Source organism: Ovis canadensis, chromosome 21, assembly GCF_042477335.2.
Source record: "Ovis canadensis isolate MfBH-ARS-UI-01 breed Bighorn chromosome 21, ARS-UI_OviCan_v2, whole genome shotgun sequence".
Classification (NCBI taxonomy): Eukaryota; Metazoa; Chordata; class Mammalia; order Artiodactyla; family Bovidae; genus Ovis; species Ovis canadensis.
In genome coordinates, this window is record NC_091265.1 from 40,150,596 (window position 1) to 40,178,124 (window position 27,529).

Here is a 27,529-nt window from a genome sequence, read left to right on the forward strand (position 1 = left end):
GAGCTCTGACTCTGCACTCCCCGAGCTCAAGTCCCAGCTGCACCATTTACGAGCTGGGCCGCCTGGTGCAGTGACTCAACCTCCCTGAGCCTGAGTGTCCACATGGGCAAAGTGGTGATAACGACTGCATATTCCTCATGGGGCTTTAGAAGAGCAGGCTGGGACAACCCAGACAACGCAGAACAGGCCTGAGGGCCCTGGAAACAGAAGTGCCACTTGCATCTTGCTTACGACTCACCAGTCCTGAATTTAACGACCCCGGCAACCCTCAGGTCACGAGCGGGTTGCATCCCAAAGTGCATCAGACCACACTTGGAAGGATGAGGTCCAGCGCCCATCCCTGACCACCTAGGCCTCCCTCATCCATGACTGGGAGGGGGCACAGACTAGGCACCGTGGGCTCAGAGCCCCTCTGTGCCCACCCACAGTCTGCCTTCCTGGGCACCCCTGGCCTGCCCCCAGGAGGGAGACAGAGCCCCCCTCCTCATGCACTGGCTGCGCAGACCCCAGGGCCTGCCAGGAGGCTCCAGCCAGCAGCCACTGGGATTATCAGGGGACGAGACCGGACCCAAGGACTTAGGAAGGACGGCTTGGAGACAGTTTGAGATAAAGATAAAACTCTCAAGGTGACCTAGTTCTTCAATAAATACACACATATGTGTACATTTGGACACATATTTTTGAGCATCTAATACATTCCAGGCACACTCTGGGGAGGTCGGCTGGGAATACGGCCGTATTAAAGGGTGGACAGGGAAGACCTCTTTGAGAAGTTGCCCAAGACTTGAAGGAAGTGACAGTGAGCCAACTGGATATCCGGGAGAACATTCCAGACAGAGGGACCCGCAGGAGTAAAGACCCTAAGAAGGGAGTGTGCCGACCTTCTAGGAGCAGCCAGGTGGCCAGTGGGCCAGGAGTACGGTGGGAGAGGAGGTCGGGGGAGGGGAGGCGGGCAGGGACGGGCCATACCTTGTAGGGCCTGGAGGCACTAGGGTGAAGATGGGGAGGATTGGGGCAGTGACCAATCTAATATTTTAAGTGTCACCCGGAGGCTACGTTGAGTTTTTACTGCAGGGGGAGCAGTTAGGAGGTTATGGCTGCAATCCAGGCAGAAGACAGCAGTGGGTCCACCCAGGGCATTTTAGAGGAGCCAGGACAAATGGTCAGAAACCAGATATGCTGTGCTGCAGGACTTCCTGACCGATTTCATGTGGCATGAGAGAGACAGGCAGGGAGGATTTCAAGGTGACCCCAAAGGTTCTGGCCTCAGCAGCTGATGGGCAGAGGTGCCCTCGGCTGAATGGGACAGGCTGCAGGTCAAGGAAAGAAGAGGAGGTATTTCTTCCTCTAAACCCAATTCGATCCCTGGGTTGGGAAGATCCCCTGGAGAAGGGAAAGGCTACCAACTCCAGTATTCTGGCCTGGAGAATCCCATGGACTGTGTAGTCCATGGGGTCGCAAAGAGTCGGACACGACTGAGCCACTTTCACTTTCTAAACCCAATTACTCGTCAAGGCCAAAGTCTTCCTGTCTGTAGACCAGGCGTGGGCTGGTCTCCTTGTCTCCACACAGCTTCCACCACCCACCAGGGGCCTCTTCCCTCCCCCGTGACAATGGTCCATCGTCTGTCCTTGCCCCAAGGCACTAGCATTACCAGGGACTGTGAGGGGGTGGCCTGCTCCCTCCTATCCCCCCAAACTTGCTTCTCTTCCTTCCCCTTCCACACACAGAGAGAAACTCAAAGGCATCTGATGTCTCAGGAGAAAATCACTCGCGTAGGACAACCCAGGCTGTCCTCCACCTGTCAGATGGGGCTGAGGGGAGGATTGCTACAGGGGCCAGCGGGGCCCTGAGCAGTCTGACCTCCCCACCCCAAGACGGCAGGGGCAGGGTGACAATTAAGGAGTATCCTTCTCACCTCCTGATCACGTGGGGCTGGTGCGAGGTGCAGATGGGAGGGGCCGAGGGAGATGATGCAAACAGTGGGGGCTAGCAGGAGGAAGACCCCAAGACGAGCACCGGTCTAAACGCCTGAGACGCTGCTCCCATTTGCTGGAGATGGTTCGGGCACAACCGTTTCTGGAGCTCCCGCCATGGGTCAGCTCTTTGCAGTCCCATTTTACAGAGGAGAAAACTGAAGCTCAGGTTAAGGCTCGCTCAAGGGTTAAATATCTCACTCAAGGTCTTCCAGCTGGAGCCAAGATCCAGACTTGACCTTTTCTAACTCCAAAACCTATTTCCTTCCTTTCAATGCCAGTCCTTGAGCCGTCAGATCAGAGATGTGAGAGGCAGGGACTCGGGTGAGGCAAGGGAACACCCTTGCCTCAATTTAAGGAAGCACTCGTTCTCAGCGGCCCACCCTGCACGCGCGGGAACCTGAGCGTGAACACTGCCTTAAATTTCACACCCTAGGCACTTATCCGCCTCACCAGATCAGGCCCTGGTGTGTGGAATGATGCACTCAGGTTGTTGATGGGGACTGCCCGTGATCTGCAAGGGTGCACAGTTTCATGTCTAAATCCTGGGGATGCCTCCAATGTGAGTCAGGTGTCCGTGGAGGTTTTATCACAGCTAGTTTTCCTGTATTGTGGGGACTTCAGAACGCACCTGTTTCAGGATGGACTGCCAGAGGCGTTAAACTTGAACAGTAATGAATTATATTTGGCGGGAGTGACAATGACGGGTTGATCCGAGCCTGCTGGCCTGACACCTGGCAGCATCGTCCTCACATCGGGAGCCCTGAACAGGTGCTAAGGCCACCTCGCTCCCAAGGCCGTGCCAGCTAATTAAGCGAGCTTCATGTCCTTGCTATAACTCTCCAGCAGAGCAGCCCCGGAGGTCAGATGGGCTGCATTTGACCTTTGGGCTGCCTGCTGGTCGCACCAAACTCAGGAATTCTAGCTGCTCAAAGGGAGACTGAGATCTCATAGAAGGCAACCAGCCACTCTTATCTCCTAGGACCCTGAACAAGAGGACCTGAGCTTATCTTGCTGAAAGAGAAGGACATCTCTGTTGCTTAGAAATGACAGTCTTGGTGGAACCTCCATCACAAAGCACCCTGCTATAATGAAGACCTGCAGCTGTGTTTCCAAACAAAGCTTCATGATTAATATCTGCACACCCCAGGGCAGGAAAATAAATCAGGACACATTATTTCTGGCGGTATTCCTCATTTTAAAAAATTAATTACTGATCCCTAGTTGGAAATCTTTCTCAATGAAGCAGAAAGATAAGTTAGCAGACCTAAAAGAAAAGCTTACTTGCTGAGAGCTACTCAAAAATCCTCATTTCAGAGAGAGAAGCCATGATATCTGGCACCAAGGATTAACATCTACATCACGCCAAGAACTGATTCTGACACCATCCCCCTAAAAATCAGACTGATAAACAAAGAGCGGTCTAAGAGAAAATATACCTTAACCCTTGAATTTGCAGATGTGGAATAAGGGACAAGGTGCCTCCTGGGACTTGCCCAGCTGGCAATGAGTACTGATGATGGCAGAACGGGGCAGGAGTGCAAGGGTCCTGATTCATGGTGGGGGGACTTTTATCCCCTCAGTGCAAACGATGAGTCCAGAATTCTGCACTTCCTTATTTCTAACAGTCTCTTCTTGGGAGAGGATGTCATGTAGGGGAAAGAGTCTAGGCTTTAAAGGGAAACACCTGGGTTCAAACCCCAGGGCTGCCTCTTAACAGCTGTATGACCTCAGGCAATTTACTTTGATGTGCTTCAGCTTCTCTGTTTGTAAAATGGGAAGAAATGTCCTTACCTAGCAGGTGGTTGGGGAGATTGAACGCACTAAGTGAAGTACACTGCCTGGCCACAAAGTTTCCTTTCTCTTCCCGTTTGCCCACCAGAGCCTCTGCTTTCAAGATGTCAGTATGGCACAGTACCCAGTCAATCAATCAATACCACAAAAATGAAAAGAGCTACTGTTAATTAAGAGCTCACTATATGCCAGGTATGCAACTTTCACCTAATCTTAGAACAGCTCTATGAGGTATGTACCGTTATTCCCATTTTACAGATGATGAAACTGAGGTTCCAATGGTTAAATAGCTCTTCCACAGCTACGCGACTAGAAAGTGATAAAGATGAGATTTGAACTCAGGCTGGTCTGAATCTACAGCCAGCAGGCCATCCTTCCTCGGGTCACCAAGAAGGCGGTGTTATCCCCTTCACCATCACCTCTTCTGCCACCGGTCATACCTTCTAGCCTATCCTGCTAGAGACCTGTCTGACCTCTGATTATGGTTGAAGTTGTCCTCTCTTCATTTAGAGCTATAAGTGATGGTCCTACCAGTTGGATTTTGGCTGAGCAAAGGTGTGGTCACTCTTGCTAGGCAACCTCCTGTCTGGCCCTTTCTTCCCACTCGAAGCTCAGTTCCAAGTCACAGAAGGTGAGGAGACTCGGAAACCCTCGGGACTCATGGGACGTTACTGTCAAGGTCATGTTAACATTTTCCCCATTTTCCTGTTGCCCTAGAAAAACAATTGCTCCAGTCTCATAATACTCATTCAGAGTCAGTGGGGTCCTCAGGGGTCACGTGATCCCAGCTCTCATTTTACGGAGTGGGGAAACTGAGGTCAGAGAGGAAAAGTGCCTGCATCTTAGCCAGCAAGTGTTCTGACAGAATCATATTAGAGCTAGCGAGTCTTGGACATCACCCAGTCCAATTGCCTTCGCTTTGGAAATGAGAAAGCCATTAGCTCCTGAAATAGCTAAGATAAAGAAAATCTGCTTTCCACTTACTGGCAAAGAGATAAATCAAAGCTAAGGGCAAATGTGAAGCCCAGACAGGTTTCATGGCCCGAGTGGAGATGTCCCTAGACAGAAAATACCATGGGAAGGGCTGGGGGGCTAGAACCCCGGCCGGCTCTCTCCCCACCTGATGTCACTTAAGGGCCCCACCTGGCTCAGGCGATCCTGACCAAGCTGCCAGAATCCCCCGTTCGGGCCCATGTGGAACCAGATTACATGGAGGGCACCAGAGGCCTCACGTGGATCTTGTCCACGTGTCTGGGAGAAGACAGGCTGCTTTGTGTCGCTGATGGGTGCCGGGTGGGGGCCGGGTGGGGGCTGGGAAGCATGCCCAGCAGGTGAAAGCTGGCACAGACCCTCAGCCCTGCGAGGCCTGATCCTTCCAAAGTGGTTGCTTCTCATTGTGACCACACTAAGCCCTGACCCAGACAACTGGACCCTGTCAAACGCCACAGCCTATGGACTCAGAGTCCACCGTCACATTCTATTCCTTAGGCCTTTGAGGCAGTTTGGGTTTCACTCTGAAACATGCAAATGACTCTTAAGATAATTAAATATTATTGGTTGTCATCAAAGCAATTGGTTAACCATTTAATGTTTTGGTTTTTTTTTTTCTAAAGCAGCAGGAAGATGACGGGAAACATTGGGACCCTACTACAAGATCCAGTGTGTCCTGAGGTCACCCACATGGCCTGCGTGTTGTGCCCTGGAACTGAGCTTGGGGTAGGGGTTTCACCACCTCCAAAGGACCAGCCAAATGACTACCTAGCAAGAGGGGCCAAGCATGTGCTCGACAAAAAAAATATCCCGCTGGCAGGACCATCACCCTTTACTGCTGGGGGCACGTGGGGTGGGAGAGTGTCAGGCTCCGGACAGGAGAAAGGCATGAAACGCGGAGGGGTCAGCAGTGGGAGAAGGAATCCACTTTACAATTGTGATCTTACTCCAGCTCCTTGGGAGGAGCAGTGATTGAGCTAGCAGCCAGACCAAGATGCAAAAAGCGAGACTGAAGCATATCAGGGATTCCCATGATATGGAAGGCCCGACAGGAAAGAGAGGAAACCCATCACTGAGCCCCCGACATCCCCTAGGAGCCCTGAAAACATGTCTCATTTAACCCTTAAAACCTCCCGGGCAGAAAGGCGCTATAATCCCTTTTTACAGACAGGAGTGAAATCACTTGCCCAGGGCCCCACAGCTGCTCAGGGCCAGAAGGAGAAGGACACCCATGACCCTGACTGTCTTCCCAGTGCCCTTCGGCTGCTCCACCATACAACCAGCCCTGGGTGTCCCAGAGCTTCCTCTCGGGTAAATCCAGACTCTTACTTTTCCTGAAGTCTTGATTCCTTTCGCCAAGGAGGCATACACAATCACCCAAGCCAGGAAGAGGCAGAAGGCTAGTGGCCACCTGATCTCACCAGGATACTCAATCCCTGCAGAAATCTTCAGCACAAAGTACCTGCGAGTTGAAAGGGGAGAAGTGATGGGGGCTGGGTGGGGAGGGGGGCGGGCAGGGAAGGGAAGGAGGAGGCGGGGGAGGTGGCCGTCTGCAGGCTTTCTTTCCCTGCAGAGCCAGGGAGCCCGGAACAAAATCCCAGCATCCCCCAGCCTCCCCACCAGGGGCCAGATCAGATCAGGTTGTGAGGGGTCTGCTGATCGGGCTCCCGCCCACAGCTGTCTGCGGTGAGACCAACTGAATTTACTCTGCTTTTAATTAATTATGGCCCTAAATGACTTACAGTATAGCACAGGGAACTCAGTATTTTATAATAACCCATAAGGGAAAAGAATCTGAAAAAGAATATATATCTGTGTGTGTGCATAACTGAGTCACTGTGCAGTACACCTGAAATTAACAGGCGGTGATACAACCATACTTCGACTTGAAAAAATTAATTATGGCCTTGGGCAGGCTCTGAGCAAGACTACAGCAGCTCCACCATCATCAACACCTGCCCCGGAGGAGTGTAAAATATCCAACAGCCTTGGGGGTCCTGGTGCAGCCCCCCCTCCCCCAACGGGCATTACAGAGGTTGATTATTTATATAAGAACACACCGCTAACAGAAACTCTAAACTGCCAAGGATGATTTTGTATGTGCTTTTATATTGTTCTACCCTTTTATGAGAATGCGCCCCAATAGATTTTTGATAACTTAAAAAAAAAAAAACTCAGTACAGAAAGAATAAAAAATCCTGCTGTGCATTTTAGTTCAGGTTGTGACGAGCCTGCCCAGGGGCTGCTGCTGCTACTGCTGCTAAGGCACTTCAGTCGTGTCTGACTCTGTGCGACCCCATAGACGGCAGCCCACTAGGCTCCCCCGTCCCTGGGATTCTCCAGGCAAGAACACTGGAGTGGGTTGCCATTTCCTTCTCCAGTGCATGAAAGTGAAAAGTGAAAGGGAAGTCGCTCAGTCGTGTCTGACTCTTCGCGACTCCATGGACTGCAGCCCACCAGGCTCTTCTGTCCATGGGATTTTCCAGGTAAGATTACTGGAGTGGGGCTGAGGTTGGCTAAAATGCAAACGCAGGGCTAGCTGGCCTTACTCAAGGAACATATTCAAAGACGATGACCAGCAGCAAACGGACGCAAGATGGCACTCATCTGTAGTGGCTGCTGGCACTTGAAGCAGTCCCGGCCTGTCTGGCAACCCCCGAATCCCTGGACAGAGGGCAAACGGGCACCCTCACTCCTGGGAACAGGAGGCTGCATCAGGGACCATGAGTCATCACGACAGACAAGACAATCCCCTCAACTCTGCAGCATCAAGTCACAGAGCCTGTGTGTGTAGAAGGCGGGGCAGGGGGGTCTTTCTGTGACCAGAGCCAAGGGCCAGCCAGCATCCAGACTCTGCAGCAAGGGTTCCCAACCTCCAGAATCTAATGTCTGATGACCTGAGGTGGACCTGATGTACCAACAATAGAAATGAAGTGTATGACAAACGTTATGTCCTTGAATCATCCTGAAAGCCTGTGCAAAAACTGTCTCCCACAAAACTGGTCTCTGGTTCCAAAAAAGGTGGGGGACCGCTGCTCTAGAGGGCTGCAGACAGCTGAGTGTGCTGACCTGCTGAGGGAAGCCAAGGGGCCAGCAGCCCTCCTGGTCTAGCTGGGGACCCCCTGGGCTCAAGGCTAGAGTAGAAGTCACCAAGCGTGGGACCAGCCTCGGCTCCCAAACCTCAGGGGCCGTATTTCCCAAGCACTGAAAATGTCCCCCAGCCCCCGGGTCCCCACCCTGCAATGGGCAGATCATATAATCAATGATTCCACAGCCCCTTGGCCTTCTCAACCACCCCATGGTTTAATAAGTGATGTCGGATGGGCCCAGAGAAGCTCTTGATAACAGTCCCTCTGGGGCACTAAGATGGTCCCAGAGGATTCGCAAAGCCACCAAAAGCAGATTTACAACTCACTCTACCACACACACCATGTTCCAGGCGGCACTAGAAGTAAAGAACCTGCCTGCCAACGCAGGAGACATCAACGAGGTGGGTTTGATTCCTGGGTCAGGAGGATCCCCTGGAGGAGATCGACAATACCCCTGACCGTGTGATTATGTGATCAGATTTCAGCCAACTATGGGGTCAGGCTCCTTTCTCAATGCTCAGGGTGAATCAAGGCCCACCCTCACTGGTCGAGGTTATCTGTAGAGGGGATTTTTTTCCCTCATTCAGCCTAACTGCCCCTTCTGTTCTACGGGGAATGCTCACATACCCTCGGAGTCCATACAGGAGAGGAAACTTGGAATAGGAATTCACGGCACTCGGGAAAACCAGCAGGGATATAATGGCCACTTTTCATTATCTAAGTAGAGGCCGCAAACGAGGGGCCTACTGAGGGGCCTACTGACCTATGCATCTTATTTGACATCAGTGTTTCACTTTAATTGATTTGCTAACATTTAAAATGAGAGAGAGACATAAGAATTCATATTTGATTTCCAGCATCTCTTGTAAAATGGAAGCCCTGGTGTACCGGCCCAGTGGGCAAGGAGGGTGCAGAGAGAGGCAGCCCATCCCTCAAGTCCACAGGTTGGATATCCACTAATTTTCTGGGTTTCTCTTGGAAAGTTTTTTAAAAAAATCTTACTTGAAATACTCTTCACTCCCACTGACGAACGTTTTATTGGCCTGGCTGGTGAAGTTAACCATTGTCAAGTTGGGATAAGCGGTCATGCAGAATGTCGAGTTCTTGATCTGTATTTTGGGATGGTCATTGATCACACAGGAATCTGTTCAGGAGAGGATGGAATGAAAACACAGTGAAATCTGTACAAAAAATAGACACTTGTCTTTCCAGCAACTTAAAGACAAAAGCTAAAATATTTCCTAAATATTGGACAGTCACTTTGGGAAGGTATTAACTGAGCAAAGCTGGATGCAGATGAACCCCAAAATTGTGTGTTACTCGTCCCGGAGCCCCTGGTACCAGCTTCAACTGTGCCTGGCCCTGGTAACAACAGCGCTTCTTTCTGGAGCACTCTCTACATGCTAAGCACTTTACAGGCGTTATTTACCCTGAGGCTCCGAGCAGCCTATGCTGTGGGTACCACTGCCTCCATCTTTAAGATGAGGAAAAAGGCTCAAAGAGGTTATTAGGTGATTCTACCAAAATCACACAGCTAACGAGAAGCAGGATTCAAACCCAGATCCTTATGATTCCACAAAGAATAAACGGCTTGTGGAAATGAATTTTAATCAGGCATCAACAAAGCTGAAGGGCTACTACCACAGAAGACCCACTAATAAGCTCACCTTGAACCCACTGCCTGGCGTGACAGCCGACACACAGAGGTCCCCTAAATATACATGCCACGTTCTTTCCACACGCTAACATGAGCTCATGAGTCTGCAATAGGGCTTCTCAACTGGGGACGAATTTGTCCACCAGGGGGCACTTGGCAATGTCTGAGGACACAGTTGTCCCTGTTCAGGGAACAGGGTGCTCCTGGCATCTAGTGGGCAGAGTCCAAGGATGCTGCTGAACTCCCAACAATGTACAGGACAACCCCCATGATGGAGAATTATCCAGGCCCCACATGTCAATAGTGCAGAGGCTGAGAACGCCTGACCTAGGCTGGGGTGGGGTCAGGGAACTAACCAGATGAGTCAGTGTGTCAGGCACCTTGCTGGAAGCTTTGCCAATTATCATCTCATAAAAGCCTCTGAAAACCTGGGAAGTGCCTATCATCACCCTCATTTTACACAGGAAGAAGCTGAAGTCTTTCTAGTCATGTTACAATGTCTCTATGATCCCTTGATTGATATTTTAGATAAAGAGTCCACCAGGATTAATGCCAAAGGATATTTAATGTATAAAGATGTGAAAGTAACACTAACAATAACTAACACTTACACAGCACTTAACCATGTACTATTTTAAATGTCTTGAAGTGAAGTCACTCAGTCGTGTCCGACTCTTTGCGACCCCACAGACTGTAGCCTACCAGGCTCCTCTGTCCATGTCTTAGCTGATTTAACTCACAGCTGCAAATAAAGAAACTGGGCACAGAGAAGGGCAGTGGCTTGCCAAGGTCACACAGCAGAATCAGGAGGCAAACAGTCACTCTCTCCTTGGAGACCATGCTTTTAACCACTCTACTGGGAAGCAGAAAGCAGGGAACATAAACTCAAACACCTTCAAGAGTCAGGCTGGTGACACAAATGAGAAAGATATACAATGGAGGGTACAAAGTTATGATAACAGAGAGGACGACAGAGGACGAGATGGCTGGATGGCATCACTGACTCGATGGACGTGAGTTTGAGTAAACTCCAGGAGTTGGTGATGGACAGGGAGGCCTGGCGTGCTGCAGTCCAAGGGGTCGCAAAGAGTTGGACACGACTGAGCAACTGAACTGAACTGAACTAAAACAGAGCATGATCTTCCCTCTGTATCTGCAGATTTAATATCCTCGGATTGAACCAACTGCAGACTGAAATGTCAGTGGAGGTTGGCTGGATGCTGTTTTCGTTGTCCTACACCACTTTATATCCTGCACGGGAACACCTGCAGACTTTGGTATCTGAAAGGGCTCTGGAACCAGTCCCGTGAACATCGAGCGATGATTGCACCAGCCAATCCTGCCATGCTTTTCCAGGTGTTCTGATAAAAGATGCAGAAACGCTGGATATTTCCATGGAGTCTCTCCATTTTAAACTATTGGGAATAAGCCCAGATTATCTTTAAACACTGCTGACCAAACAACAAAAAACACATGCAGCCTAGATCTGGTGCATGGATTCCAAATGCACGTCTTCCGTGGCACCGCAAAGTGGGAACTGTGGGTTCAGGAACTCCACTAGCTTTGAGAGCTTGGACAAGTTCCTTTATCTGTCCAAGCCTCCGTTTTTCTGATCATAAAGTGTCTAGTTTGAAGGCTGTCCCAAGAACCAGATTAAGTGAGATAGGTCATGAATGAGACCATCGCATGCAACACTAGCACACAGCTGGACCCGGTAAAATTTAGCCATAAAGCAAATGTCATTGTTACACCTTTTCATGGGGTGAGCATCTCTGATCCCCAACATCGTCTCTCAATTCCACTTGCCAGCCATAAAGCATCTAATGCCTCCCACACAACCTCTCCAGAATATCTGAGAAAGCTGGATAAAATTTAAAGCTGTAATAATAAGAACCCCTTACCTCTGATTGATTCTTTAGACCACAGGTTTTCTAAACAGCAGTACTACTGACACTTGGGATCAGAAAATTCTCTGTGGTGGGGACACTGTCCTGAGCATCGCAGGGTATTATATTAGCAACATCGCTGGCCTCTGCCCACTAGATGTCAGGAATATTTATTTTCCCCCTGCCCCGCTTGTGACAACCAAAAATGTCTGTGAACTTTGCAAAATGCCTCCCGCAAAATCTCTGGGGTTTGAGATTTCCCCAGTGGGGACCAGAATGAAGGCAATTAAAGCACCATCCATGTCCCTTTAGGAAGAGATCGCTAATGCACAGGCAAACTCAAAATCCCTTGCTTCCAATTCTGCCACAGAGGAACACGTGGGCAGCTTCCTTAGAGAGCGTCTCTGCGCGTGTCTGCATTACCACTCACCGCCGCAGTCAAGGTCACAGCGTCCCTGCGGCACTGCGGCCTCCTGCAATATCCCTTCTCACCACTGGGCGGCAGGAGCGCGCTTCCCAGCGCACTGAGCCTTCAGGTCCGCCAGCAAAGGAACGACCGGCCCTGCCGTCTGCGAGCTCTGCCCAGCAACCCTGAACAAAGAACCGCGATAAGGATCGCGCTGAACTGGAAGCGGTTGGAAGGATTCTCTTTACTTGGGCAATTATGAATAAATGAGAGCACACGAAAGACAAGGTAGAAAAGGAATCGTTGAACTAAAATTCTAATGCAAATTAAGCCATTCTAGAAATAGAAATGATATTTATGCGATTCCCATTTTAGGTGACCCAGCAGCTAGCTCCTAATTTCAAAAAGCAGTCACTGGTCTCACTCAGCAGGGCATGCATTAGCCCTTCAACGTTACAAATACCCAGAGGATTGAATGTCCATAAGGTAAACAGCCTTTCTCACAATCTACACGTCAGAAATGTGTGGCAAGCTCTTCCGGTGGACTGAGCCAGGGCAGATACCAGGGTCCTGGCATCTGAGTGATGGGGGAGGGGAGGGTCCCAGGCAATGTGTCCCTAGCAGAGCTCAGGGGCCAAGGGATAAAGCCCTTCCTGCTGTAAGTGAAGGTCATAACGGCCAGGGAGTCTATCCCGCTTTCCTGGGACCAGCTGCCCGCTATCACAGGGTAGGATGGTTATGGGGTTATAAGGGGGCGGATGAGCTTGGAAGGTCATTTGTGGAACACTGCACTAGGGGAGGGAGTTTTTCCACTTCCTAAACAAGGACAGTGAAGCCTGGCATGCTGCCGCCCATGGGGTTGCAAAGAGACGGATTAGACTTAGTGACCAAACAACAAAAACAAGCCTCTCTCAGAATGGCCATCTGGGAGGCAGCCTGGGACGTCATTGTCTGGATCCCTTTATTTTATTTTATTTTTTTGGTGACACTGTGCAGCATGCAGGATCCCTGACCAGGGATCGAACCTGTGCCCCCTGCATTAGGAGAATGGAGTCTTAACCAGTGGGTCAGCACAGAAGCCCTTGAACTCCCATCTTGTCCAGCAGGAAAATGGGGCTACAAAGTTGACTATGTCTCTGCAAGTCATCCCCTTTTCTAAGTCACTTTAGGACACCACAGGGTCAATACTTATGAAAAGGATAGCCTGTCCCTGGTCATGGAAAATGGTCAAGTTTACAAAACCCAGCAAAGAGCAGATAGAGGGGTTGCATTGAGAGAGGGGAAATTGAGACCTCCACTTGAAGCAAACAAAAAATTTTAAACTACTGGCTAAGAATGAGATAAGATCTAAGCCTGTCCACATGCTTCCAGGGAATAGAATGAAAAGTGTTCATTTCTCTCTCTGCTCAGAGCTTGCATCGTTTTTACGGTTTGTACCATAAGGTGCTTTGCTGTATAATGTCTTCACGCTGCCTTTCATATTCTCTGGGATATTATGAGCCAGAAAAAAAATTCCACAAAACCAGCAATGCCTGCACGCACATGCCTGTAAAAATACACACACACACTATATAAATGTATATGTATACATATACATATATATTCTCCACCCATAAAATAAATACGTGTCCCTGATAGAAAATCTAGGGAAAAAGAAAAAAAAAGAATGGCTCCAGATCTACCAGGAAATATGTGTGTGTTTCTTTCCTATATGTTCTCTACCAGCACATAATTGTTAGTAAAAACAAAATTACACTATAAATCTGTATCCTGCCTTTACATTTAACTTGATGTGCTGATGATTTCCCTATGTTTTATGCATATTCATTTTTAAAGACTATGAAGTATTCTTTAGTCTTTAAAAATGCACTGTAATTGGAGAAGAGCTAACACCTATCCTATTTAAACTCTTCCAGAAAATTGCAGAGGAAGGTAAACTTCCAAACTCATTCTATGAGGCCACCATCACCCTAATACCAAAACCTGACAAAGATACTACAAAAAAGGAAAACTACAGGCCAATATCACTGATGAACATACATGCAAAAATCCTCAATAAAATTCTAGCAATCAGAATCCAACAACACATTAAAAAGATCATACACCATGACCAAGTGGGCTTTATCCCAGGGATGCAAGGATTCTTCAATATCCACAAATCAATCAATGTAATTCACCACATTAACAAATTGAAAAATAAAAGCCATATGATTATCTCAATAGATGCAGAGAAGGCCTTTGACAAAATTCAACATCCATTTATGATAAAAACTCTCCAGAAAGCAGGAATAGAAGGAACATACCTCAACATAATAAAAGCTATATATGACAAACCCACAGCAAACATTATCCTCAATGGTGAAAAATTGAAAGCATTTCCCCTAAAGTCAGAAACAAGACAAGGGTGCCCACTTTCTCCGCTACTATTCAACATAGTTCTGGAAGTTTTGGCCACAGCAATCAGAGCAGAAAAAGAAATAAAAGGAATCCAAATTGGAAAAGAAGAAGTAAAACTCTCATTGTTTGCAGATGACATGATCCTCTACATAGAAAACCCTAAGGACTCCACCAGAAAATTACTAGAACTAATCAATGAATATAGTAAAGTTGCAGGATATAAAATCAACACACAGAAATCCCTTGCATTCCTATACACTAACAATGAGAAAGTAGAAAAAGAAATTAAGGAAACAATTCCATTCACCATTGCAACAAAAAGAATAAAATACTTAGGAATATATCTACCTAAAGAAACTAAAGACCTATATATAGAAAACTATAAAACACTGATGAAAGAAATCAAAGAGGACACTAATAGATGGAGAAATATACCATGTTCATGGATCAGAAGAATCAATATAGTGAAAATGAGTGTACTACCCAAAGCAATTTACAAATTCAATGCAATCCCTATCAAGCTTCCAGCGATATTTTTCACAGAACTAGAACAAATCATTTCAAGATTTGTATGGAAATTCAAAAAACCTCAAATAGCCAAAGCAATCTTGAGAAAGAAGAATGGAACTGGAGGAATCAACTTGCCTGACTTCAGGCTCTACTACAAAGCCACAGTCATCAAGACAGTATGGTACTGGCACAAAGACAGAAATATAGATCAATGGAACAAAATAGAAAGCCCAGAGATAAATCCACACACATATGGACACCTTATCTTTGACAAAGGAGGCAAGAATATACAATGGAGTAAAGACAATCTCTTTAACAAGTGGTGCTGGGAAAACTGGTCAACCACTTGTAAAAGAATGAAATTAGATCACTTTCTAACTCCGTACACAAAAATAAACTCAAAATGGATTAAAGATCTAAATGTAAGACCAGAAACTATAAAACTCCTAGAGGAGAACATAGGCAAAACACTCTCAGACATAAATCACAGCAGGATCCTCTATGATCCACCTCCCAGAACACTGGAAATAAAAGCAAAAATAAACAAATGGGATCTAATTAAAATTAAAAGCTTCTGCACAACAAAGGAAAATATAAGCAAGGTGAAAAGACAGCCTTCTGAATGGGAGAAAATAATAGCAAATGAAACAACTGACAAACAACTAATCTCAAAAATATACAAGCAACTCCTGCAGCTCAATTCCAGAAAAATAAACGACCCAATCAAAAAATGGGCCAAAGAACTAAATAGACATTTCTCCAAAGAAGACATACGGATGGCTAACAAACACATGAAAAGATGCTCAACATCACTCATTATTAGAGAAATGCAAATCAAAACCACAATGAGGTACCACTTCACACCAGTCAGAATGGCTGCGATCCAAAAATCTGCAAGCAATAAATGCTGGAGAGGGTGTGGAGAAAAGGGAACCCTCCTACACTGTTGGTGGGAATGCAAACTAGTGCAACCATTATGGAAAACAGTGTGGAGATTCCTTTAAAAATTGCAAATAGAACTGCCATATGACCCAGCAATCCCACTTCTGGGCATACACACCAAGGAAACCAGAATTGAAAGAGACACATGTACCCCAATGTTCATCGCAGCACTGTTTATAATAGCCAGGACATGGAAACAACCTAGATGCCCATCAGCAGATGAATGGATAAGAAAGCTGTGGTACAGATACACAATGGAGTATTACTCAGCCGTTAAAAAGAATTCATTTGAATCAGTTCTAATGAGATGGATGAAACTGGAGCCGATTATACAGAGTGAAGTAAGCCAGAAAGAAAAACATCAATACAGTATACTAACATATATATATGGAATTTAGAAAGATGGCAATGATGACCCTGTATGCAAGACAGCAAAAAAGACACAGATGTGTAGAGTGGACTTTTGGACTCAGAGGGAGAGGGGGAGGGTGGGATGATTTGGGAGAATGGCATTGAAACATGTATACTATCATATAAGAATTGAATCACCAGTCTATGTCTGATGCAGGATACAGCATGCTTGGGGCTGTTGCATGGGGATGACCCAGAGGGATGTTGTGGGGAGGGAGGTGGGAGGGGGGTTCATGTTTGGGAATGCATGTACACCCGTGGTGGATTCATGTCAATGTATGGCGAAACCAATACAGTATTGTAAAGTAAAATAAAGTAAAAATAAAAATTTTTTAAAATGCACTGTAATTTATTTGAACCATGGAATTATTGAATTTTTGTTACTGTTTCCCGTGCTTTCCTAGACTATAAATGTGACTACAATGAACAATCTTGAATAGTCCTCACCTGTGTCTTTGGTTTTCCTTTAACAGTAGATTCCCCAGGAGTGGTATTACTAAGTCAAAACTACTGTTCAAATGAGCTTTCTTTTAAACCCCATAGAATCTCAGCTACAAACACCTGGACAGATGTCAATCTGCCTGGGCTAACATAATAAAGCCTTCAGGAGCCCTGGATGAGCAGAGAATCGGGGGTCACTGAGACCCAAATCCTGGTGCTGGCTCTGCCTGGAGACATGTGACTGGGCACTCCACTCTCTGAGGCTTAGAGCCCACTTTGTCACCTGTAACATAGTGACCGTGTCATCTGCCTCTTGGGACTCATAGGGCTCTAATTAGGAATAGCAGAGACATCATTTATGAAGCTGCTGTGTAGGCTAAGGAGTGGTTGGGACCATGGCCTTGGAAGGCAGGCAAACTTGGGATCCAGTCCTAGGTCTACCACAGAGCTAGCTTTATGCACTTGAGCTCTAGATTTTTCACCTATAAACTGGAAATAACAATTAAACCCATATGTTGCTTGTTGTCCATCCTAACATTGGTAATATGAGTTATTAAAGAGTTTAACATGGTGGTTCATGTGTAGTAAGTGATGCTTGCTATTACTGTTAAGGCTCACTGTGTTGCATAAATACTAGTGGATATTGTTAGCAGAGGGAACAGTGTTTCTGAACTACCATCCCTCCCAAGGGACAGCTGCAAGACCCGATCACCATGACCCAAGAAGGCCCTGATGGAAGTGCCCAAGGAAGCTTCCCTGGAGTCTGGATCAAGGCAACAACCCTCCCCAAGCGGGCGCTCCTTCAGAAAGTGACTTCTGTCCCAGACACAATCCTGGATGGACAGTCTGGGCACTGGGATGACTTGAGGCTCTTCTCCACTCCAGACCCCACGTCCTGGACAATGCACTTTGCCAAAATGGCAACCAGTTTCCAGAATCCATTCCAGCAGCAGATTGTCAATGATGAATCTGCAAATAGCCAGCTTACTGAGTGGGGTTCTCTCAGCAGCTTTGCAAAGGTGGCTCTGAGCTGGTAGGGAGCACAGGGCAAGAAGGTGGGCACTCCATTCCAAACATGGTTAAGGAAAGACTAATTAAGGGCTGTGGGCAAGAGCGAGCCTGGTGGTTCCTACTCCTGGGTGTGCCTGGGAACTGTAAACATACAGCTTTACAGAGTACTAGGCTTCATCCCCTGAAGAAGGCAATGGCACCCCACTCCAGTACTCTTGCCTGGAAAATCCCGTGGACGGAGGAGCCTGGTAGGCTGCAGTCCATGGGGTCACAGAGTCGGACATGACTGAGCGACTTCACTTTCGCCTTTCACTTTCATGCATTGGAGAAGGAAATGGCAACCCACTCCAGTGTTCTTGCCTAGAGAATCCCAGGGATGGGGGAGCCTGGTGGGCTGCCATCTATGGGGTTGCACAGAGTCGGACACGACTGAAGCAACTTAGCAGCAGCAGCAGTGCTAGGCTTCATCCTCGGAGGGTCCAATTTACTTGGTCTGGGCTTGACTCTAAGTGATGTCTTGATTTGCTAGTTCCCAGGTGATTCCTATGTGCAACAGCTTGGGCTGAGAACCACTGCTCCTAAATTTATAGTTCATCCACATGGAGACTGTAAAGATGAAGGCATGGAAGCCCAGAGAGTCTAGACGGGCACTTACTCCTGGTCATTCCGCTAGTGGGCCCCACACCAGCTGTTGTTCAGTTGCTAAGTAGTGTTGGGCTGTTTGGGACTGCATCATGCCAGGCTTCCCTGTACTTCACCATCTCTCTGAATTTGTTCAAATTCATGTCCGTGCCTGTCCCCACTGCAGGGAATCCCACAAATCCTCGTCCTGAGCTTGTCAGCTGCCCTGGGTTTGAATTTGATGAGCATGTCTCTCCATCGTCAGTCCTCCTGCAATCCCGTCCACGTGGAGGCGGGATGTGTTGTGTGCCTCCAGGCACGGGTGTGTAAAAGCACCCCAGTGTGATCTCCCGCCTTTACAAACGTGCATCTCTGGGGGGCGGGGGTTGGGAGGTGAGGGATGGGTTGTCTTTCTCTCTTACACACTCAAAGCGTGTAAGGAACTTCCTTGTTCTGCAGCGTGCGGGCTGTCCAGGCAAAAGAGCTGGGTTGGGGGGCCACCACTAAGAGACACAGGATTCTGACTGCTTGAAGGGAGTGATAGACGTGGCGGGAAGGAAGAAACTGCATGCTAACCGGCGTTCAGGAAATGAACAGCACCTTCAAAGGCATCTGATGCTAGCACCTTCCATTCGTGCTCTTTCCAGCTAGGATCACATCCCCCACTTTTCTCCTTTCAGCAATCCCATGAGGTAAGCCCATGAAGAATGTTGTTAGCATTTCTGTGTCTCAAATGAGGAAAACTGAGACCCAGAGAGAAGTTACCTGACACAAAGGCACGTACCACCAGGGGCAAAACGCCTTACACACCGGAAGCCGTGCCAGCCGCTCTGCCCCGCCCCTCCTCACTGCCACACGTTTGCCCTTGACCTAACAAACTGACAGTTCCCCCAAGCCCCAGCCCCAGAGTATTTCAGGTCTGAACCAGTGTTAACACTCCCCGCCTCCCCAGACAGCCTCCCCAGACAGCCTCCCCTCCTCTAGGCACTTAGCTACGTTCCTTTCTATCAGAGGTCTGTAGGTCAAGCGTCTGTTCTCTTGTGTTACCGCATGCTCTGGGCAGCATCGTGTGAAGTGTGGACCCAGGCTCACATGCCTCACTCTCCTAGACTCTAGACCTCATTGCTTTACAGACTGTACCATGCGCACAAGTCACCAGGGGAAACCACTCTAGCCAAATCTAGTAAATCAGACTACTTGGTGGACTTGTAATTCTACATTTTCAACAAAAACTCCAGCTATTCATGAGCAAACAAAAATTTGATTACCCAGCCTAGGCCATGAGTTCCTTAAATATTAGAATTAACTATATTCGAGGTTGGTTCTCATCTCTGTACCCCCAGCATCTAGTATAGAACTTGATAAACATAATAGGCGCTCAGTTCATCCTCCCTGAATGAATGAATGAATGAACAATTCGCCTGGTGCAGGTATATCCAAACTTACCTAATAAAAGTTTGGTTTTGTCTTTGCATTCTGGCGTGTTCCAAGGGTTGTTGCAGGAGCCCCAGGGCAGCACAGACACAAAGGAGGCAAACAGGTAGAAAAGTGTGTAGCAAATAATCACATTGTAGTATATGGCTATTAGGACAGAGATGATCAGCATTGCGATGCCACAGCCTGCGGAAGCAAAAGTTTCAGGGATTCATTTCCTCCAGATCCTGCGGAATCCTTATGGTTGGGCGCAGGGGCGGGGAATGTAGGCGCTGGCTCCCTCTTACAATGGACACATTAATAGTGGAGTGGACTCTGTGTCTACCAGGACATCGAGACATGCTGCCAGGAACAGGGTGATGCCAGAGGTGATCTCGGGCCATTCTTCAGAGGCCCCAGTGGTGAAACTGATCAACTAGAGAAGGAAGGAGTGGGTTCTCCCAACTACAGAAGCAGGTCTCACTCCCTGGGGCCATTTGGTGCCAAAGAGGGCAGGGAAGGGCTGAGGCAGCTGAGAAGCAGGGAGCACTCACCTTGCAGGGCTGGGATGGCCTTCCACACAGACACCGGACCCTGGCTGGCAAACTGGCCCAGGGACACCTCTAGGAAGAAGATGGGCAACCCTGCCAGAGCCAGCATCATCAGGTAAGGGATGAGGAAAGCACCTTGGAAAGAGAGAGCGGGAGGTGAGAGCTCAGAGAGGCCCAGGCTGGCAGGCTCCACCCTCCCCTTCGGGGAGCGGGAGTGAGCTCCCTGCCTTCTCCAGGAAGCTTTTGATATTCCAGCTCAGCTGCAAGCACCCAGGGATGGATAGGAGCCATCCTCTAAACAGTGCCAGGGTTCCCTGCAACCACACTGTTCTTTTCAGTTCCCCATTGGATGGGTCGTTGAGGGTTGCATGCTGAGTGCACTCTATTCTTTTCTTTTTCTTAGTCTAGTAATTCAACGTCCCCAAATGAAGCCCTTCCTTCCAATGTTCAACATACCCACACTCCACACTTCTGATTCACTGCTGGACTCCGATTTGGTGAAATCTCATTGGCATCCCAGCTCTCCAAATCTGCTAAGCTAGACTGCAGGGGCCCTCGACTTCAGTCACCTGCACACCTTCTACCAACAAGACGGGTGGTGGGGACATCCTTCCCCCCGCCCCCCACCTCAGCCTTCACACAGGTCTCCACTTCCTTCTCCATGTGAGAAGTCCCTTCTGTCCTTCAAGGTCAGCTCAAATGCCTCGTCCTCCAGGAAGTCTCCTTTCTCTACCCTCCCCCAGCACCTCCCCTCCCAACACCGGGTACTTGACAATATTTATGTGGGTGTCTTATCTGTGGGCTTCTGATGATGTTGATCCTTCCTCTCTGTTCTCTAGAATGCCCAGGCCAGGGCTCTGGGAGCTGGCAGGTCTCCAGAGACTGGCTGAGGGTTCCTGGGGGTTCTTCATCCTCAAGGATTCTTTGGGGTTGTTTGGTAGGAGCTTGGGGAATAGCCATGATCTTTGGAAAGGTCTGGACCAGGGAGGGCTGTTGCACAGTCAGAACCAATTTGGGGATTCGACACCAGAGCCCAGAACACTGGACTCCACAGAAGGAAAGCTGATCTTTCTCTTGTCAGTTCCTCCTGCTGGAAGGACCTTTCCTGGCAGGGCCTCTCCAGAGAAGGAAGGCCAGGGACCGCTGGGGAGTAAAACCAGGGCTCTTGCTTTATCCTCTCCTGAATGGATTTTCATGAAAGATGTGGACCATGCAACCCTTCTCTTTTGTTCCTGGGAGGGAGGGAGCGAGCCAGCCCTCTACCTCCTCCCCTCTATTCCCCTGAAGGGGCTGGAGCCAGTGTTTGCAGAAGAGGCTGCCTTCCCCGCTGGTGGCCAGACTCAACTCCCCATTCAGCCGGAGTTTTTCTCAGATTGTGTTTTTTCTCAGATCTTTGTATTTCCCAGATCGCGGGCGAGGAAAGCTCAGGCCCTTCTCACTAGTCCAGCAGAGCCTCTGGCTGCAAAGCTGCCGTGCTCCCTGGACTGGAACTCCCTCCCTCACCCACCCTGGCTGTCCGCCCCCTTTTCTGGCACTGGAAGCTTAATCACAGCACCCTGGTCTGGGGACTCCCTTCAGAGAACCGAGCCGAAACACAGCTGGGGCAGCAGTCGGTGTGTGATCAGCCTGCGTTCTTCTGTTCCCAGGGCACCCCTCCCTGATCGCAACCGCCCTGCACTCCTCATAAATACTTGTCAACAGTGTCCTAATTTGGAATTGGGGGAGGGGTGTTAACATAGTTTTCCGTTTTCATCATCACGTGGCTCTGCACCTGTCCCTCCTCCCCGTACCTGGAAAGCTCACCCAGAGACCAAAAAACAAAGAAACCCAAACCCTTAAGCTGCCTAACCCGATAGGGCGAGGGGCGCATTTCTTATCTCCTTGGTCCACTTGAGAAGCTGTGAAAGAGAAACGAGGTGCAAATTCCTATTTGTAAAGGGGGCTTGGCTTAGCCCTGCCCTGTGGTGCCTCAGTGTTGCCAGGGCAAGCAAAGGGGACCCTGGATGTGCCGGGTTCCTCCTCGGTGGGTACAGGAGAGGCTCAATGGATCCTAGAGGCCTGGCAGCTGGTGCGTGCGTGACTGGCACCCACTCCATTTTAGAAACGGTTTTCCTTCCACCCAGTGAGGACAAATGCAACGGAAACTGTTTTTGCTAAAGTCAAAATAAGCCCTGCTTGCTCCCAAGAGGACGTATCTGTGTGAGCGCTTCTACTGGATTCTCAAGAGCACAGCCCCCAGCCGCTCTGAGCGCCCACCTCCTGGCTCGCCTGCATCCTGTCCTCTGCACGACCCAAGTGCCCAGTAGGCTCAGATTTCCAGGTTACTATCTTACCATATACTTAATTCGATGTCCAGGACAGCACAGCTCCTGGCTCTAAAACTATTCGTGTGCGAGGAGGGCACTGGGTACCGAAATACTTGTGGGCTAAATTAGGATTTGAACTCGCCTGCATCAGTGTTCACCTGAATCAGGACCCAGCCTCCCAAGTGGACAATGGGGCCTTGTGGAAACCCATCTCACCCCTGAGCTCCATCTCCAGATAAAAGCCTCCTGGATCTAGTACCAACCAGGTATGGTAGCTCCTGCTCTCTGGCTTCCCACAGATGCCTACAGGGGATGGAGCTGGAGTGTGAAGGGCCTGCCCGGAGCCTCCTCTCTCAGCCTAAGTCCCAGATTCTGTATCTCCTGCTCTGTGTCCCCCGCCAACCCCCAAGTGCCCACCCCGCCGTGGGGGAAAGAGCGGAAAAGCCATACCTCCCCCGTTCTGGAAGGCCAGGTAGGGAAACCTCCAGACATTGCCCAGCCCCACTGCGTACCCCACCATGGACAGGATGAAGTCCAGTTTGCTGGACCAGTTCCCTCGGGCCTTATTCTCATCCCCTTGCTCGTCCTCCTGGGGGCGGAAAAGCACATTGTCGGATCACAGCCCTAGGTAGGCCGGCAGGCAGGTCCCATTCCACCCCTCTCCCCCCTCAAAGCTGAGGGTCCTTCCCAGCAAGCAGGCCCCCACTTTTCACACGAGGATGCATCGGCAGGCAGGGCCCTGACCCCTCAACCCTGCACACTTTCAGCAGGCAGGCTCCCAATTCTGATGTGAAGATCCATCTTCAAGAGACTCTTGAACCCCCTCTTTCCCCAAATCCCGCAGTCAAGTCACACCAGCAAGCACTTCCCCCAAACCTTGAACCTGTAGGTTGATTGCAAGCAGATCCCTCCATCCCTAACCCCTGACCAAGAGTTCCTTTGGCAAGCAGGCCCCAATATCATGCCTAGGGTTCCCAGCAAGCAGGTTCCTAAACATCCCCTACCTCCCCAAATTCCTCAACACACCCCTTTCTCTCTCTCTCTCTTTTTTTTCTTTTGGACTCCATGCTAAGGCCAGAAAGAGAGCTGCAATGCCTGAAGCCAGCCAGAGCCCCTGCATCACTCTCTCCAAAGCCTACGGGCAGAAGCTGCCTCTCAGCTCATTGAAGGGGCGCCTTTCAGCTCTCGGGAAAGGGAGATGGGAAGGAGGGAGCTTTAGGGGTGAAACAAGAGGGGGACAGAAAAACAGACATGGAAAGAGACGGGACATCAAAAACCTTGAGTTCTGGTCTACACTTTATCCTACCCAGCTGGATAACCCCAGACAAGCCACTGGCTCTCTTGGAGCTTCTGTGTCCCCACCTGTAAACTGAAGTGTTCAGAATCACAGCCTCCCGAGGCACCCTCCTGCTCCTGCAGTCTATGGGTTTGGGGGGCTCACCTCTCCAAGCACAAACGCTAAGATGCTCTATTAGGGCAGTCCCTGGTTCTGGAATGTCTTACTGTAAAGCAGAAAGAAAAACTGCAAATAAACTCAGAAAGTGTTCGGGACACCTGGACACGACACAGAGCTTCCAGGGACCTGAGCCCCGGTCCTTCTCAGTCACCTTCTCCCTCCTCCATTACCCTCCACCTCCTATTCTAGCATTCTGGCCTGTCCACACTGTTCCACAGGCCATGGAGGATAAAGAAGCAGCTGGCAAGATGGGGAGGAGGTCTGGGGGAGAGAGGAGGAGGGGCAAGGTGGGTGGCAGAAAGATGAGAATCAGAAAGATTGGGCAGAGCTGAAAATAGGGAAAGGCAGGGCTTGATCTACACTGACCATCTTTAATGTCCCCGCTACACACCTCCCACACACATACCGTCTCCAGCGCCCTCCCCCTTCAATTCTTCCAGGGCTGGAAAGGGTGGGAGTTCCGGCTCCTTTTGCCGCAGTGCGGAGGTTAAGCAAGACAAGTGAGACAAATTTTCTGCCTCCACCTGGGGTCACACTCTTGGGCACATGCTGTCACAGGCAGTTAATGCACACAGTCAAATGCTCCAGAAGAGGACCCCAAGCGCTAGGGCGCGTGGGAAAGCCTAAGCTTACATCCATTTCTAGTTATTTTAACAGCTGAGCTCTTGCTGTGTGGATAACTGTGTGTGTATGTGTGTGTGTAAGAGAGAGAGTCTAAGAACACTAGAGAAACCAAGAAGGGCTCCATAAACCCTAGACTTCACACAGGGAAATGTTCTGGTTCAAGAAACCCGCCCCCCCCCCCACCTCCACTGGATACACAGGCTTAGCCCTTGAGCTAAGAGGAGAGGAGGGTGTGGAGAGGCCTGCAGTGGGAAAGGAAGAGCTGAAGTCTATGAAACAGGATGGAGGGAAGAAATCAGAGAAGGAGGCGAGAGACTGGAGGGAGTGGGAGAAGACAGAGGCCTGTATGGGAGTGGGGCCACCAGCAACAGCTGCCTTCTCCCCCACTCAGGACTGGGATTTGCTTTGAGGGTTTTTCATGCCTCTGGTTGAACCTAAAGGATCAAATGCACAGGTGAATCCAGGTTTGTAGGGCCTGGAGCTTATACAATTGAGAGGAGTACTCTAAGAAAAATATATACACGAAATTAGGTACAGGTTTTAGAAAAGATAGGCTCTGAGGCTTAAACTTCAGTAGCGGCCTCATATAAACCACCTATCAAATGAGTTCTCACGATTACCGTAACTTGCAGTACAAAGCCCACAGGACTAAACCATCATTCCTCCCTTCTCCCCGCCCAGGTTTTTCTCTTTATTTTCTTCTCCTTTTTAAATTAAGTTAAAAAATAAAAAATAGATCCAGTGGTTAGCAAGAGGGGGAGTCCTGTCTGCAGAAAGGGGTGAGAATCTAAACGCCTCGACTGCGTGATGAGTCTGCACCTGGATGGCCGCTACCACTGAGGCTGGGAAGGGGCAGATAGTGGCAGCTCCCAAGGTCTCGAGCCCTCCAGCAGGGTTGCGGCAGCCCTCCCGCCGCCGAACCAGCGACCCCCCAGCGCAGTGCGTGTTTCCGAAGCCCCAAAGCTGCCTCCCGCATCCATCACCTGGCACTGCCAACCGGTCTCCCCATCAGCACACGTGCACCCGCTTGGGCCTGGCTCGCCTCTCCCGCGGCTGGGGAGCAGGAGGCGGCGCGGCTCCAGCCCGACCTGCTTACCTGGGTGGCAGCGGTAGCCACGCTGCCCGGGAGCACGGACGTGATTCCATCCGTGCCCAGCACCACGGTGCTCTGGCTCATATTCACCCAGCCCACGGCCGGGGTATTGTTCCGCTCCAGGGTGCCCTTCCCCACACTCACATTCGCATCCCCCTCCAGGCCCCGCAGGGCCGGAATCTTACAAGGCAGCGCGTTGCCGGGCCCGGCACCCCCTGAAGGAGAGGCGGTCTGCGCACAGTGCGCTTCGCTCCAGTCCCGCAGAGCCGCCGAGGCCGCCGGCGCCCGCGGGCTACTCAGTTTGCAAGCCCCGGCTCCTCCGGGCCGCTCGGCCTCGCAGGCTCGCGCGTCTGGGGCATGGAAAGTTTGTGCGCCGGTGGAAGCGGACCTGGGCACACGCGGCGGCGGCGCGGCGGTGGCCGCGGGAAGCTCCTGCTCCGGGCTCGTCCTAGGTGCGCACGGGCCATCGTGGGGGCCCGGGGGCACCGTCGCCTCCAGGCTGTTGGCTGGTTGTTTATTCATTTCCTTGGGAGCACTGCAATCCTGCGAACACAACGTGAAGTTCGTGCAAAACAAGTCACGGCAGCCTTTAAAAATACCTGTATCCACATATAGAGACGTTCACAACTCAGATCCAGACATAAGATCCAGGGAACAAATGGGAATCTGGATTTTTTTTTTTTTTCCTTCTTCAAGAAAAACTGTAATCAGTATTTCTCAGTCTGTCTCCCCAATAACTAAATGACATAAGGAAGCTAATATTCTCCTCCCTGATAGAAGGTGAACTAAAAAAAAAAAAGATGCAGGAGTGTTTTTTAGGAAGGAGGGAGAAGAGGAGGGTGGAAATAGCCCTACAGCCATGAGCTCCTCGCCTTCTTTGGATTTCACATCATGGCTTTGGATGCCCACGGTCCCCATCACCATTGTAGAAAGATTCTTTAATTTTCCGCCCCATTTCCTTTGTCATTCAACAATGCACATTTGCTGCCTTTTTTTTTTTTTTTAATAAGCGATAGACAAGCTGTGGCCACAATAGCTGATGCCCTGGCACCTGCAAGTATTAGAGGCCAAATCTGTTCTGTGAATCCCAGCGATCCAAAAACTACCCACACCTGCCAGGTAGTAAAGGCAAGGATAAGAGAAACTGACCAAACAGTAACAACAACCCCGCAAGAACAACAATAAACCAGATTTAAAACACAAGACAGTAACCAGGTTTATCTTACACAGCCTACATTCACTTCCAGATTCCTAGATATGCAAAAGAACCTGAGAAGATTTTTGGTCCTCCCCACTCCCCAAGAATAGCTATTCACAAGAGTTTAATACCCATGCTCCTATACTGGCTTAGGAGCTGAAACTCGGGACTACTAATTTTCACTTGCTTTCTCCCAATTGAGAAAGAAAATAACTGCCAGCAATATTTTTTTTCATCCACTTTCTCTCTTCATGTTATCTTTCAGGGCTTCATAAATATTAGTACCACCAATTACTATTATACTGTAAGAATAATCATATTACCTTCACCTCAGCCACACCTAACCTTCTTGCACAAATGCACAGGTCAGAACTCTTTAATTTGCACCAAATTAAGTATCTCAGCTCCAGCCAGCATTCTTATCTCAATAGCCTCTAGGACTCGGTGGCTCTCTTCAGTACTGGCACCTGGCTTTTCAGCACCAAGGACAGTTCCCAGAACAGCGGGATTGGGAGACACCTCCAACCTCTTCGCTCCAGAGCCTCAGAAACCTCTTTCCCACCCCCAGGTGATGCTCACAACTATAATGTACCTATGGTTGTCTTCTCTTTGCCTTTCAGAATATATAGAACATCTCACAAAGAAATATCCAAAACGAATCTGCCCTTCTTACCCTCGCAGCCCCCTCTCCTCTTAAAAGAACAAAAGCAAACACTCACCATGTCTGAAACGGGCAACAGAGTCAACGAGTAGAGAC

The 27,529-nt window shown here is 49.4% G+C and overlaps 1 protein-coding gene across 1 annotated transcript in view; it reads right to left on the bottom strand.

Annotated features, from left to right (window-relative positions):
- The window catches only part of SLC6A5 (solute carrier family 6 member 5), a 53,803-nt gene extending 27,707 nt beyond the window's left edge, over positions 1-26,096 (bottom strand). Inside the window, exons 1-6 of the mRNA XM_069565039.1 lie at positions 25,578-26,096; positions 22,852-22,990; positions 20,099-20,230; positions 19,578-19,751; positions 8,852-8,993; positions 6,090-6,222 (exon numbers count right to left, since the gene is read on the bottom strand). Of these exons, the coding sequence (XP_069421140.1) occupies positions 6,090-6,222; positions 8,852-8,993; positions 19,578-19,751; positions 20,099-20,230; positions 22,852-22,990; positions 25,578-26,096 (1,239 nt within the window). The remainder of the gene's footprint in view (positions 1-6,089; positions 6,223-8,851; positions 8,994-19,577; positions 19,752-20,098; positions 20,231-22,851; positions 22,991-25,577) is intronic.
- Between the last annotated feature and the right edge of the window lie 1,433 nt (positions 26,097-27,529).